At 41.7% G+C, this 20,891-nt stretch overlaps 1 protein-coding gene across 1 annotated transcript in view; it reads left to right on the top strand.

The window, feature by feature from the left end:
- The window catches only part of LOC306847239 (NLR family CARD domain-containing protein 3-like), a 112,570-nt gene that overhangs the window by 70,364 nt on the left and 21,315 nt on the right, over positions 1-20,891 (top strand). Inside the window, exons 10-11 of the mRNA XM_079381077.1 lie at positions 344-517; positions 20,419-20,592. Of these exons, the coding sequence (XP_079237203.1) occupies positions 344-517; positions 20,419-20,592 (348 nt within the window). The remainder of the gene's footprint in view (positions 1-343; positions 518-20,418; positions 20,593-20,891) is intronic.

Below are 20,891 nucleotides of genomic sequence, written 5' to 3'. Positions count from 1 at the left end.
ACGTGAATGACCCAATTGACAATAAAAGCGGCGATTGTCGCCGAAAAGCGACAAGTTTGCAGGTATGATTATTTCCTGAATATTATGACATTCAAGAGGGCCACCCCTGATGACTTCATAATATGCAAATTAGATGAGTATATTTACACCCCACATAAACTTTCGGTCATGCCCAACATTTTTCTAATTTAAAGTAGATCTCTATTTTTAAGCCCTTTCAAGCCACAAGCTTTTGAAATCTTGATGTCAAAATCCAGCATTTTTTCCAAAAGTCCCTGGCGCCTAAGGGGTTAAAACATATAGGATACAGAGAGACTAAAGAGTGTGTCATTGTTCTCTACAGGTTGAGTCATTGTGGTGTCAAAGATGGAGGTTGTGGTGCTCTGGCTTCAGCTCTGAGATCCAACCCCTCACACCTGAGAAAACTTGATCTGTCTGTAAATGAACTTGGAGATTCAGGAGTGAAGCTGCTCTCTGCTGTACTAGAGAATCCTCACTGTAAACTGGAGAATTTGAGGTAAGATCATCTCTCTTGATAGTCACATGATCTGGTGCTCAGAGAGACATGTTTTGTAACTCTCTGGGGTCGACTATATCGCCGGCAATACCAGCTCAGTTTTTTTAAGATCAGTGCAAAAGACACTAAAAATAATCTGTTGATTTTGGTCACACAAATAAGTGTTATACATCAATCGAAACTGTGAAGTGTCTACTTTTATTTGTGGACACTCACAATTACAAAAAAACGAGGAAACGAGCAACGAGGAATTTGTGGTTTTGGAAAAAAAAGAAAATAAACCGGGTGCGCTCTTTGTCTTCTCCGTCTCTGCGAACTGCTTTTAGAAACACGTCATTAAAATCAACACAGAGAAATGGGAGTTATATTTATAGAAAGAACAAACATTTTGTGATGAAGTAATCCGTATGAAACCAACACTATGTTCAGTCTTTCCTGTCTAACTCGTTATCTCTAATGTGATCCCGCCCGCTCGCGGCTCGCACCGTTCATATGTAAATAACCACATGAGCCACATGCATGTGGAGACGCCAAACATAAACAAAGAATCAGGAGGTCGCCCATCGTGGCTACTGTTCGTTTCTGCAAGAAGACAAGCTGAGTAAAGGCTGGATTTCCCTCAAAATGAGAACAAGAGTTCGTCCAGAAGAGAAGATGGATCTGATGAGTAAGTAATGTTTCTTTTTTGCATTAGTTAACATGTTATTGTGACATAAACTTGAACACGTTCAGTTGGGTTTTTCCCAGACGACAACATGATGAATGATACGCATCTAAGAATGTTTAGACCATGTTTATTATTAATAATCTGTTCACAAATAGATTTAATAGAGTGCTAAACAATAATAATTTGTTTCTCAGATATGAAATATCCTTTATTTATTGTACAAAGTACATACTTTTATAGTACAAAGCATGCGTGAATCTATACAGAATAATAACATTGACTACTATGAAATCATACATACTAGGCTATATGACTAGTCGGGTTTTTCCCAAACTATAATTCCTTACTACAATGTTTGAAATTGAGATAAACATTTTGAATATGATAGGCAATTCACTGTATTAATTTTTTTTTATGGCGCAATGATGTTTTCATGCTCTATATAAAACAATAAAAGTAATATGAGTGTACACTGTAACATGATGAATGCTATGAGTCTAAGTATGTTTAGAACATGTTTATTATTAATAGCCTACTCTGTTCAAAAATAGATTTTAATAACGCGCTAAACAATAATAATTTGTTTCTCAGATATATATATATATATATATATATATATATATATATATATATATATATATATATATATGTGGCGGGAGGAGCAAACGACAGACACAGTGGGCGTGGTGTCAAGCCTCGGAGAGGTTTTTATTAAACAAAATATTAAAATAAAGTGTCCAAAGGGGGAGAAGTGTCCAAAATAAACAGGGATCTGGTGTCCTCGTCGTGCTGCGGGGCTAGTGAAGGAGGGCAGTGTTCAGAAGGGAAGGGTCCAGGGAAGGGGCGGAGTCCGGTGGCCGCACGCACTCCCCTCCTGGTCCGGGGCGCGAGGGGCGGCGGCTTCCGCTCGCGGCTTCGTCGTCAGCTGGCCGCGGCACTTCTGGGGGACTCTACGGCCCAGCATCCTGGCCCGTCGGCCGTATCACGAGTGCGGCGTCATCTGGACTGCGGGTCCGGCGGCTCACGTCTCTGGCTGCGGCAGGAAATCCCTCAACGCTCCCTTCCTGGACCCACGAGGACACCAGCGTGCATGCAGAAGAGACCGGTCTCCCGAGGAGAGGCGCGCTCGGCATTTAAACGGCGGCGGTGATGAGGCTCTATTCACGTCAGGTGCGCCTCATCACACGCCACCAGCCCTGCGTGTTCAGCGCCCCTCCTCTCTCATACACCCACTCCCGTCGGGAGCCTGGCGAAGGGCGGCGAATACGGGACGGGGTGGTGATGATAGAAAGGGGGGAGGCAGCCGGCTCGTCACAATATATATATATATATATATATATATATATATATGATAGACTCACCCATGCTTTGTACTATGGCTACAAAACCTATATTCGTATATACAGATGCTCCTCATATTAACATTTTGTTTTGGTTGTTTGTATTTTATTGAATCAGATACCTGCACCACAGATGAATCCTGAGGACTTTCTTCAAGCTGTTTTCCTCTGAGAGTGCTGTACCAACATCAGATGCTCAACTACACTGATATTCTATGGTAAAACAAGATCCTTGACTACTGACTGTTTTTTTCTTCTTCTTGAATCAATGGAAAGTAGCAGAAACACTTAAATAACACACGTATATATCAGATATGATTTACTTGTTTCACTTGTTGAACATAATCTGTTGCAGGAATGACTCAAAGTCTATTCACATCTCTGTGGTTAGATCAGTGTGCACAATAATGTGTCTTTGACCTTCATTATGTATGTTTTGATTATACTGTGTTGTAAATAAAATACAAATAATAAAAAAAAAAAAAATTTCAATCTCCTCACATTCTCTCTTACCTGCCTCAAAGTCACAGTCACACTGATGGGCCTTTGTAACTAGGGTGAGAATCACTTAATATTCAAGGCCATTGACACTCCCTTGCATATAGGCTGTTGATCACAAAACATGTCTTTTAAAAATTTAAATCAATATATTGTTTTCTCTGAAGGAGTAAGCAGAATGATTATCACATAATTGTGAAGTAAATATTCTAGCCTACAAGACTGATTACTCAAAAGTCTTATTCAGGACTATTTAGTGTGGGTTTTATGGCCTTATTTTAGCTAAAACAAATTCCCTAAAACTTTCTAATCATGCATAATTTTTTTTTTTTTTTTTAAATGCAAACATGTACATCCATCTTGGTCACGTAATATTGTAGCACAGTTTGTTCTGAATACAAAAAAAATAATATGTTGGTCAATAGTATGTTTTAAGTAGCTGAAATAAGTATCAGGGCATGTGAAAACATCTCAAGGGCTCCAAAATGACCTTAGACCCCAGAGGGTTAATTATTATTTTCATGTAGTGCCTGGCAGGTTTGGACAGTTTTTTTTCCCTTAATGATTATTATAAATAATAATCATTATTTCAAAACTGCATTTTGTATTTACTCGGGTTATCTTTGTGTAATATTAAAATTAGTTTGATAATCTGAATCATTCAAGTGTGACAAATATGCAAAAAAAAAGAAAAATTAAAAAACAGGAAGGGGGCAAAAACCTTTTCATGGCACTGTACATGAACATATTTTTAGCAATGATAACTCATGTGGTGATTAAACACTTATAATGAAGTCACAAAAATATGTAATGGAGGTAGGGTATTTAACAATTTAACAATAAACTTTATCTAAAATGAGCCTTAACAGTACACTTCACACGACTTATTATAAATAACTTTAAAACACAAATAGAACTCATATATATATATATATATATATGTGTGTATATATATATATATATATATATATATATATATATATATATATATATATATAGTGTTTGTGTGTGTGTGTGTGTGTGTGTTTTGGATCACTGTTAAACCACAATAAAGGATGCATATCACTGCCCCACGGGCAGCTTTGGGGCTCTCTGATCACTGTTTGAGATTCATCTTATGCCGACTTACAGGGAGAAATCAGCTGAAATCATCTAAATCTTTAATAAGGACTGTAAAAAGGTGGACTAATGAAGCAGAATGGGATCTACAAGCCTGGTTTGACTGCACTGATTGGAGTGTTTTTTAAGCTGCTGCCAATGATCTGGATGAGCTCACGGATTCTGTAATATCATGTATCAGTTTCTGTGAGAATATGTGCATTCCTACCAGGACTCATTTAACTTACAACAATGACAATATGTGGTTCACTGCAAAACTCAGACTGCTCCGTCAGGCCAAAGAAGATGCTTACAGGAATGGGGACAGAGTAGGGCTGTACAATTAATCGAAATTAAATCGTAAAGGTGATAAATCGCGATTAGGCAGAAGCTGCGATTTTCATGCGTATCTTTCAGTGAAGCACGGTTCTGTGATCAGTAGTAAATCTCCATCTGAAGGCCAGAGGGCATTCTCATGCAGAAACTCCTAATAAACCCCGCAGAAGAAATCCAGGAAATGCCTATCGCTGCAGCTGAATAAACAGAAGATTGAACTGCTTTCATTGATTCAGCGTGACTAATAATCACGACTACAACAATATATGGTTTATCTGAATTTGTCTTATGGTTTTTATTATAATAAAGTATATAATAATGCAATGCTAATCGACAGCCTTTACCACTGCTTAGAATACTATGAAATATTCTGTGCCTTAACCTGTTAACGTTTACCAGGCTCACTGAAGCGTTTTTTCCCCCACTAGTTTAATGTTTATGAATGAATTTAACGTGAAAGAATATCATTAATCTTGACAAACTATATATCATTCTGAAGGTCTAAGCCTCAAACATCGATGACAGATCGCTGTTTTTCGATGGAAAGCTTATAAGGAATGTATTTGCTACATTTGTGTAAGCAGTACACATCAAAACAGGCAGAATAAAAAAGCCGTACGTACCATTATCATTGTAATAACGAGTCACAAACGCGTCCACTGCTGAAATCCCAGTTTAGTTAGAGAGGTAAGGGTCCACAGAACAACATCCCAGCGAGCACTTTTAGTCCAGCGAAACAATAACGTTGTAATAAGGATGAATATTCCTTTGTTTACATTTCATTTCTTCAGGAGAGTTATTGTTCGCGTCCGTTATGGAATAAATTACGCTCAAAAACAGCGTCTTGGTGATAAAAAACAACACGGTGTTGTAGCATACAGTTTTACAAACAGAATGAGACCGTCCACGGAAAAAAAAGTCTTAGAAAAGCGGAATATAGATTATTTGAATTTGGCGCTCCCTCCTGAAAGCGTGACGCAGCTGTCATCTGAGCGGGGCGTAACTTAGCGATCTGCTTTATCCATAAAAAACTGTTTGTTTTTTTTTCTTCTACATTTTTTATGTGTGTGTGTGTGTATTGTGTGGGGAATGTGGCCGTATCTGCATGATTATAATCTGTATGGACGGACATCAGCGTGTTTATTACCGACTCTATGACGGCTATCATTGTGATTCAATGATCAGCTATTATTGATTATATGGCCCATCTGTTTTATTATCATCTGAATGGAAGCACATCAGCGTGTGATTACTGACTGTATGACCATGTCTGCCAATATCACTTCATGTCTGGCAATCAGAATACTTCAGTATACATACTATATACAAAGCATTTTTTTTTTCTTTTTTTTTTCCTTTTTTATTACTCTAATTATTTTTGTATTTTTTAGTGCTCAAATAAATTATTTTTTAAATTAAATTAAATTAAATTGTCTATTATTTTATAATTGAAAAACTATGCAGGAATATGTATAATGACTAAAATAGCTTGTATAATTCTACAATATATTTGGTGGTTATTTTTCCTCAAACGGGGGGGGGGGGGGGGGGGACTATAAATAGTTTCAGAAAAAATATTGCAGGAATCTCATTTTTCATGGTATCTTCTTCAAATTTGAAATATGAACTCATGAGACATGTGGCTTTCAATCCATTACTTTTCTGGATTGCTCCAGGACTTATTTCATGTATTTGTATATGAAATAAAAAAACATTCAGTGTGGAAAAATATTTTTCAAGGCACGTCAGTGTCTATAACTTTTTTTATCTTTTTGAACATTATCAACTCTGGATGATAGATAGTAAAGCCTAGAGTGTCTTCTTTCCAAATATACCTAATTTGTTTGTGTAGCACACTTTGTCACGAACTGTTACCATTTTAATTTAGGTAGGTTATTTTCACCTGTGAGGCCCACAATGGGGGGCGAAGGTTAACAGGTGAATTATTCTGTTTAAGAAGCCACATCATTTCACAGAAGGATTTATTTCAAACACTTGACTGATGTTATGAAGTGAGTTTGGAGTAAAAACATGTTATTAAATGTGGTATTTTCACGTGCTTTCAGAAGGAACAGCATTTACCACACAGAGCCGTAGTTTACTGACCAGCTACGCAAACAACTTTCATAATCGCAGAACGATATCTTCGATTTCATTATCGCGCAATTATATCATCTGCAATTATGAACGTGATTTTGCGTAGTTTATCATTGAACTACAGCTCTGTGCAGTAAATGCTGCTCCATCTGAAAGCAGGTGATGGATATTTACTACTAATCACATAACGGGCTTTACTAACAAGATGCACATGACAATCGCATTCGATTAATCGTGCAGCCCTAGGACAGAGTCTTGTATGAAGAGGCCAAAAACACATTGACAAAGCAGATCAGTGTTGCAAAGAGAAACTATTCTGAAAAGTTGAGAAATCAGTTTTCTGCCAGCAACCCTGCATCGGTTTGGAAAGATCTGAAAGACATCACCAACTACAAGACACCATCCACCGTACTGTGGAGAATCAACAACTGGCAGACGATTTGAATTAATTTTATTGCAGGTTTGAAAAGTCTCATTACCCACTCCCATTCTGACCTTCTCTCCATGGAGCCATTAACACCTCCTGCAATCCCCTCTCCCCCACTCCTGGACTTCAGATCAGTGAAGATGATGTGCATCAGATTTACAGGAAGCAGAAGACTAAATGACTACAGACCTTTGGCTCTAACGTTTGTGGTCATGAAGTCATTTGAGAGACCTGTCCTTATCAACCGGAAGGACAACACTGGACCCTTACTGGACCCCCTGCAGTTTGCTTACCAAGCAAACAGGTCTGTGGATGAATTTAAATATAGGATTGCACTGCATCCATTATAGGACTGCACTACATCCTGCCACATCTAGACTAGTCTCAACCTCAGGCGTCACACCCACGGAACGTTGGCTGAATGTCTGATGCATAAGGTACAGAAGTGGAAACATTTCAGGAGTTTCGAAGTTGTCATCGGATTGGTTGAATTATACAGGATTTCCGGGAGACGTGTGTGTCGCGTTCTTTAACATCCGCCTGGAAACAAAGATGTCATGACGCCAAACTCCCTCACAACAGAAGAAAGCCACCGTGTTTACAACTGTGATGACAAACGCTTATCAGGATCAAATAAACGCTGGATTTTCAAAGTATGTGAAATATTTAATGTTCGTGGCATAGAATCTTTCAAATACGTCTGAGAGTTTTACACCCTCTCAGTTTTGTTATTGTGGCGACATTTCCACGCCCCGAAACGTGATGCTGAATGAAACGAACTGTGATTGGTTGTTTGACATGCCGGTCAAACAACCTCATGGGCGAGCCTTTGCCAAGGTCTGGCTATGCGAGACTACATCTAGACAGACCAGGGACTTATGTGAGGATCCTGTTCGTGGACTTCAGTTCAGCCTTCAACACCATCATACCGACACTCCTCCAGACCAAACAAACCCAGCTCTCCATTCCTAGCACTATCTGTCAGTGGAACCTGCATTCTGGCAGAGGGTGCGTGAGTAGTACAATTGATCGCAGTATGACTCAAGAATGGCTCGTTCACAACTCCCCATTCCAGAAATAGAGGAAATTGCTCTTTTGTCGAGTTTTTGGGAAGGAAAAAAGAAACAAAAGATTCTCCGCCCGTCCCTTCTCTGGGGGAGGGAATGGTGCGTTCACCATCTCCCGAAGAGCATCCTCCTCCATCTCTGGGTCGCCCGTTTCAGGGCCTCTTGCTCTTCCGCTTGCCACCAGGTTTGGCGGGGGCATAGACGGGCGGGGCGGCCACCCTGCGACTGGCTCCACGGCACTGCTTTGCAGGAGGCTGCTGCGTTTGCTGTGCGGGAGTGGGGGTTGGGGTGGCCTCGGCGATAAGTAATGCTTCTGTGCAGCAGAGGACTGCTGGGCGAAGTTCTCCACTGCGTCGCCGAAAAAGGTCGATCTGGAACACAGGAGCACTGAAGAACCGCATCTTGTCAGACTCCATGTCGGCCAGACACAGCCAGAGATGGCGTTCCTGGACCACCATAGTGGACATTGCACGGCCCAGAGACCGCGCAGTGACATTCGTCGCTCGTAGCACGAGGTCAGTAGCGGTACGAAGCTCTTTGAGAACTTCTGGGTCGTGCCCACCCTCGTGCAGGTCCTTCAGTGCCTTGGCCTGATGAACCTGCAACAACGTCATAGTGTGTAGGGCGGAAGCAGCTTCCCCACAGGCCCCATAAGCACTGCTGGTCAGGGCCGACAAGTACCTACAGGCCCAGGAGGGGAGCGACGGATTCCCACGCCAGGTGGCAGCAGTATTTGGACACAATTGCATCGCAATGGACCGCTCCACCGGCGGGATCTCCGTATACCCCCACGCTGCCCCATCGTCGAGGGTGGTGAGGGAGGACGAGCCACCGGGACGGTTTCGGGCAGTGAAAGGTGCCGTCCACGACCCAGTGAACTCATCATGCACCTCCGGGAAGAAAGGTACTGGGGTGGGGCCCTGAGACCCAGCGCGAGCCACCCTGAGAAACCAATCGTCCAACTTTGAGGGTTCGGGACGCAGTGAAGTTTTCCACTCGAGCCTAACCCTCTCGGCGGCCCGGGCAACCATAGCCACCATTTCCGGATCCGAATCCGGCATCGCTGGCCGCCTAGAAGGTGGCAGCGGTGCAGAATCATCATCTCCAGAAAGGTCTAGCTCACCCTCCGATGCAGCGATCGACATCCGATCGTTGGGGGGTAGCACCAAAGGATACAAGTGGTACCCCACAAGAGGGTACAGCCTGTTCCTTCGGCAGCTCCACAGGCTGCGAAGTGCCGGTGGGAGGAAGAGCCCTCGGAGGTTGGTTCCTCGAGGAGAATTCCTCAACGTCACCGTAAGACCAGTCCGGCTACTGCTAGAAGTAGCGCCCCCCCCCTCGCCCGGCTGACGCCAGGGGGAGCCCTAGATCTAGGCAGAGGCACGGGCACCCCGCCCCTTTGCAGGAAACGGAGTCTGGTGCGCAACTCCGCGATGGTCATTTTCCCACAATGGGAGCATGACTCGTCCACGAAAGCCTCCTTAGCGCGCTTAACGCCCAGACATGACAGGCAGCTATCGTGACCATCACCCGGTGTTTAAAAAGACGTTCCACCCGTGAATGCCGATTAGTCACCAGAAGAGACGGACGCCAGCTCGCGTAAGTGTTGGAATACTTGGTCGCAGTTCTGTTGTTTAAATTATTTACTTGCTGCTAGGAAGGAATAGTTCGTTTCCTACCTATTTCTACTCTGCATTTTCATTCAGGTTTATATGTTTGACTGCACTTACTGGTAATTAGAATAATTTGCGCCTCAGCTAAGAACAAGCCTGTTTGATTGTGCAAAGTGTTTAGTTTTATCTTGAGCTATTAGCAGTCCTTTAACCTTATTGGCTGGGCTGAGCAGAAGCCGGCCACAGCTGTTTTCACTCTAGTTTCCTAGATTGTATTTATTTGATGTCCGAGCACTGAAGTGTCTGGTCTGTGGAAGCGTTCACCCATCGTGCTCAGCCTCCTCTTGTGAAGACCAACGACTTTAACCGAGCAACGACACCGAGCACACACTTAAGTATCATTTATATCTTCCCTCACACACTCTCCTTTCCTATCCTCTATCCTTCCACCTCTATTATGTGTTTCCAAACCATTCCGGTTCTCTCTCAACCTCGCTCTAAAAACAAACGCAGAAGGCTACGTAACCCAGCTAGCCTGCACCCTTTCTCTACATCCTCCACTGCACCTCTTTCTTTGTCTGTGGGTCTCTGGAATTGCCAGTCAGCTGTCAACAAAGCTGACTTCATTTCTGCTTTTTTCTTACAATCCACACTCAGCATCTTGGGTTTGACTGAGACCTGGATTCATCCAGAAGACTCAGCAACCCCAGCTGCTCTCTCTCACAATTTCTCTTTCTCTCACACCCCAAGGCAAGTTGGCCGGGGTGGGGGCACTGGTCTGCTCATTTCAAACAATTGGAAATACTCAACCCACTCTCCCCTAGGCAATCACAACTCATTTGAATCTCATGCCATTACTGTAACAGCTCCTATAAAACTCCAGATTGTGGTAATCTACCGTCCCCCTGGCCAAATTCTAGCCACCTTCCTAGAGGAGCTGGACGTGCTGCTGTCCTCTTTCATGGAGGATGGCACTCCACTCTTAGTCTTCTGCGATTTCAACATTCACCTAGACAGGCCTTATGCTACAGACTTCCATTCACTCCTAGCTTCATTTGATCTCAAAAGCCTTACCACTACTAGCACGCACAAATCAGGCAACCAACTTGATTTAATTTACACACGCAATTGTACTACAGTTAACATTCTGGTACAACCAATACATATCGCTGACCATTTCTTCATTACATTTACTTTACATTTTGCTACCCGGGTGCCACCATCTCCCTTACTGGTTACTTTCAGACGTAACCTACGCTCCCTTTCCCCCTCCCTTCTTTCCTCTGTAGTATCCTCCACTCTTCCCTTGCCTACCCATTTCTCATCTCTGGATGTGAATGCAGCTACTGACACTTTATGCTCTACCTTAACCTCTTGTCTAGACGACATCTGTCCTCTCTCCTCCAGGCCATCACGGGCTGTCCCTTCTAACCCCTGGTTATCCGATGTTCTTCATGAGCATCGGACCAAACTCAGAGTGGCAGAGAGAAAATGGCGCAAATCAAACGATCCGTCGGACCGGAGTAGGTATCAGTCTTTGCTTTCATCTTTCTCTACTGAAGTCCACACTGCCAAATCCTCACATTTCCACAACAAGATCAACAGCGCTCCAGACATGCGTAATCTCTTCAGAACATTTAATTCTCTCCTCTGTCCCCCTCCTCCACCTCCCACCACTTCGATAACAGCTGACGACTTTGCCACTTTTTTCACAGACAAAACTAGAACAATCAGTAACCATTTCTCAACTCCACACACACAGGACCTCCAATCAACCACATCCACTGCTCTAACTCCCATCGTCTCCTTCTGTCCCCTCACCGAGGCAGAAGTATCCAAACTTCTCCTCTCCAGCCATCCTACAACATGTCCTCTCGACCCAATCCCCTCACACCTTCTCCAAACAATCTCTCCCACACTCTTACTGGCACTCACACACATTATCAACACATCTCTCCTCACAGGCATCTTCCCCACAGCATTCAAGCAGGCTCAGGTAACCCCACTGCTCAAAAAACCTACATTAAACACTTCTCTTTTATAAAACTACAGACCTGTCTCTCTCCTTCTATTCGTAGCGAAAACACTCGAACGAGTTGTCTTCAACCAGCTCTCACTGTTTCTTTCACAGTACAACAAACTGGATGCTAAACAGTCAGGCTTCATTCTTACTTGGCTCTCAACGAAGGCGGACACATTTTTCTCTCCCTCTCCTTCCCTTACCTTCCCTGCTTTGCTCTTTCGTCTCGTCTCGTCTCGTTTATTGTCTCTACTTGAGAGACTCTCTCTGCACTGCTCTCCAAACTGAAAAATCATGGATTCGATCAACTGGTCTCCCAACGCAATTGACACCATCTTCTCGACGAGAAGTCGCAGCTGGCTACACGATGGACACATGGGAAAGGTGGCGGGTCGTGTGTCTGGCAGCTCTTTCCGTGGAGGACATTGAAGATATCTACCTATTCGGAACCGATAACAGGTCTTCTGCTGATTGGATCAGGCTTTGCCCTGGGTTATCGAAAAATTCAAGAAACGGGAACAGCTGTCAAAAAGCCTCACAAGGCTGCCCATCATGATTGAAGCAGTGGGCAGAGCGGTCAGCACTGAGACTGAGACTATTAACCGCAATATGGATACCCTCACGGATAAGCTTACGGCTTTTGCAAAGGAAAATTGATGGATTTGGAGACCAGAATGGACAAAGAGAGTAGCCGTGAAAATTGGAATGCGGCTACTCGCCCCAAGACCAAACACTCGCAATCTTATCTTCTTTTCGGCTCCCCTCAACCAGCACTGCCTCGGTCAAGGTCACTGTTGGAAAAACATCCTAGGGAAGAGCACTGCAGTGAGACGCTCTTGCGTTCCTCCCCCCTTCCACAGACACCTGCTGATTGTTGACTCTGTTTGGGTCCTGATCAAGGGTGTCGCCATGGCAACCTGCTGTGTCGCTATCACTTTCTGCGGACTGAGACAAACTTGATTTGAATGCCAGCGGGGCGGATCTCCAGGCCTACAAATTCACGAACTCTACATACATACACACACACATTCGCACACACATACAGATATGCATTCACCTCCACACCCCCGATACCTCGCCTTCGCCGCTTTGTACCGCCAGTTTGACAAGCGGGTCTGTGACCAGCACTGAGAACGGCTGCAAGACCGGATGGCTGCTTGTCGGAGCTGGATTATCTCCCCTGTTGCAAAGCCGTGTGTCTATGTTGTTTTGATTATGTGCTTTTGTTGCTGGGGTGTTTTTCCTGTTCTCACACTGTACTCCCATAGGAGCATAGTTTGGGGGTTATTTTTTTCTCCCCCCCTTCCTCATGTTTTGCTGTATTTCTTCCTCAATTACCCTGCCTTCCTGTCCTGTCTACCCCCTTGTCATATTGTATGTATGTTGTGTATGTATGTATGGACAGGTTGATGGCTAATTTCGCTGGTACTTGTGACTAGTGACAATAAAGGGCTACTACTACTACTAGGAGTGGCCATTCAACAGAGACTGCGCTACTCTCAGTCACTGAAGCCCTGCGAATTGCAAAGGCCGATTCCAAATCATCAGTCCTCATTCTGCTGGATCTTTCTGCTGCTTTTGACACTGTCAATCATCAGATCCTCCTGTCTACCCTCTCATCACTGGGCATCACTGGGATTCCACTTCGCTGGTTTGAATCCTATCTCACCGGTAGGTCTTTCAGGGAGGCCTGGGGAGGGGAGGTATCCAAACCACATCAACTGGTCACTGGAGCTCCTCAGGGATCGGTTCTTGGACCCCTTCTCTTCTCCACATACACTACATCACTGGGTCCCATCATACATGCACATGGCTTCTCCTATCACTGCTACACCGATGACACACAGCTCTATCTCTTTTCAACCAGATGACCCAATGGTAGCTGCATGGATTTCAGGCTGCCTGGCGGACATCTCGGCATGGATGAAAGAACATCACCTACAGCTCAACCTGGCAAAGACGGAGCTTCTTGTCTTCCCTGCCACTCCGACTCTACAGCATGACTTCACGATTCAGTTAGGCTCATCAATAATTGCCCCATCAACTTCGGTCAGAAATCTTGGTGTAATCTTTGATGACCAGCTGACCTTTAAAGAGCACATTGCAAAGACTGCTCGATCCTGCTGGTTTGCACTACACAACATCAGAAAGATCAGGCCCTTTCTGACAGAGCATGCTGATCAACTTCTTGTACAGGCCCTTGTCGTTTCCAGGCTGGACTACTGCAATGCTCTTCTGGCTGGACTGCCATCAAACACAATCAAACCTCTACAAATGATTCAGAATGCAGTGGCACGACTGGTCTTCAACGAGCCCAAAAGAGCCCATGTTACACCTCTCTTCATCTCCTTGCACTGGCTACCAGTGGCAGCTCGCATCAAGTTCAAGACACTGATGCTTGCATACAGAATGACCACAGGCTCAGCACCCTCCTACTTCCACTCACTATTACGAATCTACATCCCCTCCAGAAGATCTGCTAGTGAGCGACGCCTTGTGGTACCATCACAGAGAGGCTCAAAATCACTCTCCAGAACAATCTCGTTCACCATTCCTGACTGGTGGAATAATCTTCCCACCCCTATCTGGAATGCTTGATCCCTGTCAATCTTCAAGCAACAACTGAAAACCCATCTCTTTTGGCACTACTTGACTTCATCCTAAACTAAAAAAAAAAAAAAAAAAAAATTATTTTTCCCTCTATCTTTTTCTCCTTCCCTTGCTAGCTTTTACTTATTTGAACAATGACTGAGACTTGGTGTTACGAGCACTTCCGCTGTCTGATTGCCTCTTCAAGATGAATCGCTTCTTGTATTCCCCAATTGTAAGTCGCTTTGGATAAAAGTGTCTGCCAAATGACTAAATGTAAATGTAAATGAATGCTCTTTTAGAATTTGTTTTTTTAGTGTGCTGAAGCGCACAGGGGATATGGCCGCCTGCAACATAAACAGGAGGTAGTGCTCTCGACACGGAAGAACCACCGCTGCTGAAGCGCTGTACCACCAGCACGAGAGCTTCCTTGAGAGCGTTGACCCGCAGGCACTCAAAGCAGAGGTCAGGAGCAGAATGATAAGACCACTCGGCTCCGAAGCGAAAAGCTGAATATGCACTGCACCTGCTGCCTACTTATACTCACGCTGTGATCAGCGGCAGCTGGATGATAATCGCATGCCAATGTGCATTGGCCCGTTTAGTTACACTCAAAGTGGATTGGTCTCTCTAAGCGAGATCCCAATTCGTCGGTCACCCGACGTGACTCGGTTCTAGTCAGAATCCTGGCAGCAGCATTCTGGATGAGCTGCAGCTGTCTAATGGTCTTCTTGGGAAGACTGGTGAGGAGACCATTATAATAATCCACCCTGTTGGTGATAAAGGCAAGTCTTGCCTTGCCTTCTCCAAGTCTTGACTGGAAACAAAACAAATTCTTGCAATGTTTTTCAGATGATAGTATGCTGATTTAGTTACTGCTTTGACATGACTACTAAAACTAAGGTCTGTCTCCAGAATCACCCTAAGATTTTTGACTTGATTTTTTTAGTTGTTTGACCCCTAGAGTCAAGGTATGCATTCACCTTGAGAACTTCATATTTGTTTCCAAATGCAATGACTTCAGTTTTCTCCTTGTTTAACTGGAGAAAGTTCTGGCACATCTAACTGTTAATTTCATCAATGCATTGGCAGATGGAGTCAATGGGGCTATAGTCATTTGGAGATAAGGCTAGGTAAATCTGTGTATCATCAGCATAGCTGTGATAGGCAATCTGGTTCTTTCTCATTATTTGACTTAGTGGGAGCATATACAGGCTAAACAAGAGCGGTGCAAGAATTAAGCCTTGTGGGACTCCGCATGTCATGGATGTCCACTTAGACTTATGCTCTCCTATACTCACATAATATCCTCTCCCTTCTAAGTATGACCTGAACCATTTGAGTACCATCCCAGAAAGCCCGACCCAGTTTTCCAGTCTCTCTAGAAGTATGTTATGATCGACAGTGTCAAACGCAGCACTAAGATCTAGTAGTACCAGCACTGATATTTTGCCAGAATCAGAATTAAAGCGAATATCATTTATTATCTTAATGAGTGTTGTCTCTGTGCTGTGATGTGCTCAGAAACTAGATTGAAAATTGTCCAGGTATCCATTTGAGTTTAAGTAGTTGTTCAGCTGATTAAATAATCAAGATTCAATCATCTTACCTATGAAAGGAAGATTTGATATGGGTCTATAGTTGCTAAACTTGGTGTCATCAAGATTGTGCTTTTTCAGAAAGGGCTTAACAACTGCAGTTTTCAGGAAGTTTGGAAAAGTCCCAGAAAGAAGTGAGGCGAGATCACTTTTAAGAGATCTGCTTCTAAACAATTAAGTACACTTTTGAAAAAAAACGTGGGAATTGTGTCAAGATAGCAGGTTGACGATTTAAGGTGCTGTACTGTTTCTTCCAAAATGTTGCTTTCAATTGCTTCAAAAACAGACATAGTCAATTATTTTTTAAATTGTGGTTGAATCTGTGTGACCTCTGCATAACTTGACGATGTGCCAATCTCCTTTCTGACATTATCGATCTTCTCAGAAGGAAGCAAACTCTTTGCATTTGCTGTTGGAGAGCATTTCACTGAGAATCTGACTTGGGGGTTTGTCAGTCTCTCAACAGTAGCAAACAGAGTGCAAGTGTTGTTTAAGTTACTGTTTATAAGGTTTGAGAAGAAGGTCTGTCTAGTTGTGGCTAGTTCCACATTGAAAGCATGAAGGCTGTCTTTACAGATTCTATAGTGTAACGCTCAGTCGAAATAAGGCAGGCTACACAAATAAAATTATGCTGTTACCTCTTTAGGTACAATAAATAAACAACAAAACAAGGAATAAATACCAACCCTGAGTGTATTATACAAAAAACACAGAAAATAAATATATACATATGTGCAAATATGTATGTGTGTAAATGTCCATAACAGTCCAATGATGTGTGTGGGTGTATGTGTATGTTTCGGTCTCACCGGTGAAACTCTTTTAGTCCGGGAGCACGTTAAGGAACAGCATTGTTCTGTGACGAAGTCCAAGAAGATGAAAACAGATTAGACAACAGTCAACAGGGCAATACAAACAAAGGAACAACGATAACATCTGCGATACATCAATAATCAAATCTGCATATTGTCAACAGCTTTATAAAGCTCTCCTAATTCTCCCTGCTACATCCTTAATAACAATGGATTTAATGTTTAGACCCCTACTGATGAGTAAATCTAGAGTGTGTCCACGATTGTGTGTGGGTCCATGCACATGCTGACTCAGGTCAAAAGTGTTTAAAACAGTTATAATTTCTTTTGTAGTTTTGATTTATGCATTATCTATGTGAATATTAAAATCCCCTGCAATAGCAAAACAGTCAAACTCTGAGGAAATCCTTGATAACAGTTCTGTGAACTCTTCAACAAAGGCTGGAGAGTATTATGGAGGCCTGTAAATAATGATAAACAATGCGTGGAGCACCTTTCAGCACAATAGATAGGTATTCAAAAGACAAATACTGACCAAATGACACTTGCTTGCATTGAAAAACATCTTTAAATAGAGCAGCTACACCTTGTAAAATTAAAGTTAGGAGGGGCTGTTTAACACAGTATAATCAACATATACATGATGACAGCCATTCATAAAAAATAGATCCTGTTCAACTATAAGTAAACTATACAGTAAACCATACATAGTATTTCCAAAGCGTTTCATGCTTCTTTACATGGATTCAAGAAAAAATGAAAAAAAAAAAAAAAACATCAATAGTTATGGAGCTTATTTTACCATATTCATACTTCAGCCCAGTGTAGCTGAACATCTGATGTTGGTGCAGCGCTCAAAGAAAAAAACAGTTTGAAAAGACTCATGAAAAAATTAGCAGAACTTATCTGTGCTGCAGGTATCTGGTCACTAAAAGTAAATAAATTAGGGCTGTCAGTCGATTCAAATGTTTAATCAAATTAATTAATCACAAAATAAATGTGTGAAAATACCCACAAAAGATTATTTAAAGCAATATTTTGTGTTAAATGAGGAAGTATCTAGTAGACATTACACAATTTAGCTTTAGAAATAAATCTTTTATTTGATTTAACAATTTATTATACAAACATTTAGGCTACAACGGCGTAATGTAAACTATGGAACATAAAAGAAAATAATTTAAGAAACATCTCAGTATTTTTTGTTCATACAATGAATGTCATTGTAACCAAAACAGAAAACAGCTTTTGGTCAACAGTCTTCAGAACACCTTCTTTTATGTTCCAAAAAAGAGGTTTGAAACAACATGACAGTCAGTAAATGATGATAGGATTTTAATTTTTTGGGTGAACTATCCCTTTAATATTTTTATTTTCGTTAATTTTTTTGTTTTTTTCCTCTAAATAAGAAACTAAATCTGCCAGCAGGTGGCGGTAAATGTCTTTATGAGTCACTCATTCATTCAATTCGTTCAATCTAATGATTCATTCAGGGATGAAGTAGCCTAGATGTCTCTCTTTATGAATGGGCCTTCGAATCATTGGTTCACACGATTTGTTCAAAACACGGATTCATTCAGAAACTAAACACTGCTGTGTTGCCCGGAGAAGCACAACAATTCTGCTATGGCTTTAAAGGTAATATGTTCTCTGCAAAAACATAATATTGTGTTTAAAATATAACACAATATCAACTTCTTATTTACTGAACTGTTGTATAAAATCAGTGACAAAATCAGCACTCGTGTAATAAGTTACCCTTCTCCCTGCTCATGTGATGTCATATATGATATAAATATGAGACGACAACTTTTACAGGAGCATTTTTCCACCAATATCTTGAATTTTATGGCATAACTGCATTTATGGAGTTGCCCTGCATCATTTTTGTCAACAGTCAACTGTATGAAATGTAAGATGATGTACAGGTCTGGGGGCGGGGCCAGTGCATTAACTGCGTTAAAATATTTTAATCACATAATTTTTTCATAACTAATTAAGTTAACGCGTTATATTAGCAGCCCTCAAATAAATACATACATAAATCAGTGAGCATGTTGATATGAGTAACTATATTATTACATTAGCAATCACTAATATTGCCCACTCATGACAAAAAAATTAAATGTAAAAAAAACATGATTTTGTAGTCATAGATGCACACATGCTTTGTATGTATTATCATACAGTACAAAAACATCTTTTTATATCTGAGAAACTAAATTATTATTTTTAAGCAGGTTATAAACTTCTACATTTGAGCAGATGTCCTGGCCAAATTGCCACCACTGGCCCTTGTCAATCATGGCCTCCTAATAATCCCCATCCACTGAATTGTCTCTATCTCTCTCTCCTCTCCACCTGTAGCTGGTGTGTGGTGAGCGCACTGGCGCCGCTGTACTGTGGCTGCCATCACATAATCCAAATGGATGCTGCACACTGGTGGCGGTTGAGAAGAGACCCCCTCACATGATTGTAAAGCACTTTGGGTGTACAGCAATACACAAAGCGCTATATAAATGCATCATTCATTTATTCATTCAGATATTTGCAAACAATATTTCCACAGTAAACATTATTCTAAGCAATCTTCGACTCTAACATTCTAACATCATGTTACAGTGCAAACACTCATGCCTGTGTTCATATAAGCTTACTTTCATGTTGTATTATTTTATAGTATATAGAGTATAAAAACATCCTCAGATCGTACAACATTTAGTTTGAAACATATTTATCATATTTATAAATATGATATATCATATTTCAAAATATTGCACTTGATTTGACACATTTTAGTCTGGAATTGTCCAACTAGTAAATTGTGTAGTTTATGCCACAATAACACTAATATAAGTAAGGATAAATTACTTGCTCATCAGAAATGGTCTCCAATGGGAAGGGGAAGTTGGGGAAGTCATGGCCTAATGGTTAGAGAGTCAGACTTGTAACCCAAAGGTTGCGGCTTCGAGTCTCGGTACCGGCAGGGATTGTAGGTGGGGGGGGGAGTGAACGTCCAGCGCTCTCTCCACCCTCAATACCATGACTGAGGTGCAAGGCACAGAACCCCCAACTGCTTCCCAGGCACCGCAGCATAAAAGGCTGCCCACTGCTCCGGGTGTATGTTTACATATTTACATGTTTACAAGTGTGCATTTAGGATGGTTTAAATGCAGAGCACAAATTCAGAGTATGGCCACTTCACTTTCATCTTCTTCTGAGGTAAACACAAGGCTTATTCCTCACAATGCGTCGTCTTCCAAAAAATGAAAATTATCCTAGGAGAAATTGATGATCTTCACGCTTTGTTTTACGGAGGTGATGTGGGCGTTTATAGGTTCGCCCACATCACCGGTCTCACGTGGATGATTATCTTATGAATTATTGCCGGTGCCTTTGAGTAAAATCCCAGGAGATAAAATCTATAGGCTCAATTATTGCCAAATTTTACTGGAAAAACAAGACACCAAGAATTAAATTGACTACTCTACACAAACCAAAACCACAAGGTGGACTGGAAGCACCACATTTCTACCACTACCTTCTGGTCAATCAGAATTACAATATATAAATGGATTCATCCTAGCCCATCAGAAAATATATAGTTAAATGTTAAACTACAATTTGTAAAGATATTAATTTAAGACTTACCCTTTTTCAGTCAGACAATCAGAAAACATTCCTGTTTTAAAACATTATAGGCTACAGAGAGACTAAAGAGTGTCATTGTTCTCTACAGGTTGAGTAAGTGTGGTGTCAAAGATGAAGGTTGTGCTGCTCTGGCTTCAGCTCTGAGATCAAACCCCTCGCACCTGAGAAAACTGGATCTAAATGGGAATGAACTAGGAGACTCAAAATTGAAGCTACTCTTTGCTGTACTTGAAAATCCTCATTGTAACCTGAAGGGACTGTGGTAAGACCATACATGACTCTCACCTGAAACATTGAATTTTGCAATTTTAATTATTCATAAAGTAACATCAAAAAGAAAATTCAGGAAAAACTATTATTTCATTCATTTAAAAACGTGATCAAATTATCATTTGTAAATTTAATATCACGTCTGCTCATGATGTAAGATAATTAATATTTTTTCTGTTTGAAGCATTTACTTTCTCCTGCTGCTGTTAGTTGATGTGAGTGTTCTGTAAATGATTGAACACATGAGCTGCTCCTCATTAAGGTGATACTGCAGTACTGTAGTAACTGAAA

This window comes from Barbus barbus, assembly GCF_936440315.1.
Source record: "Barbus barbus genome assembly, chromosome: 27".
In the NCBI taxonomy this organism is placed as follows: Eukaryota; Metazoa; Chordata; class Actinopteri; order Cypriniformes; family Cyprinidae; genus Barbus; species Barbus barbus.
This window is presented reverse-complemented; position numbering and strand designations above follow the sequence as displayed.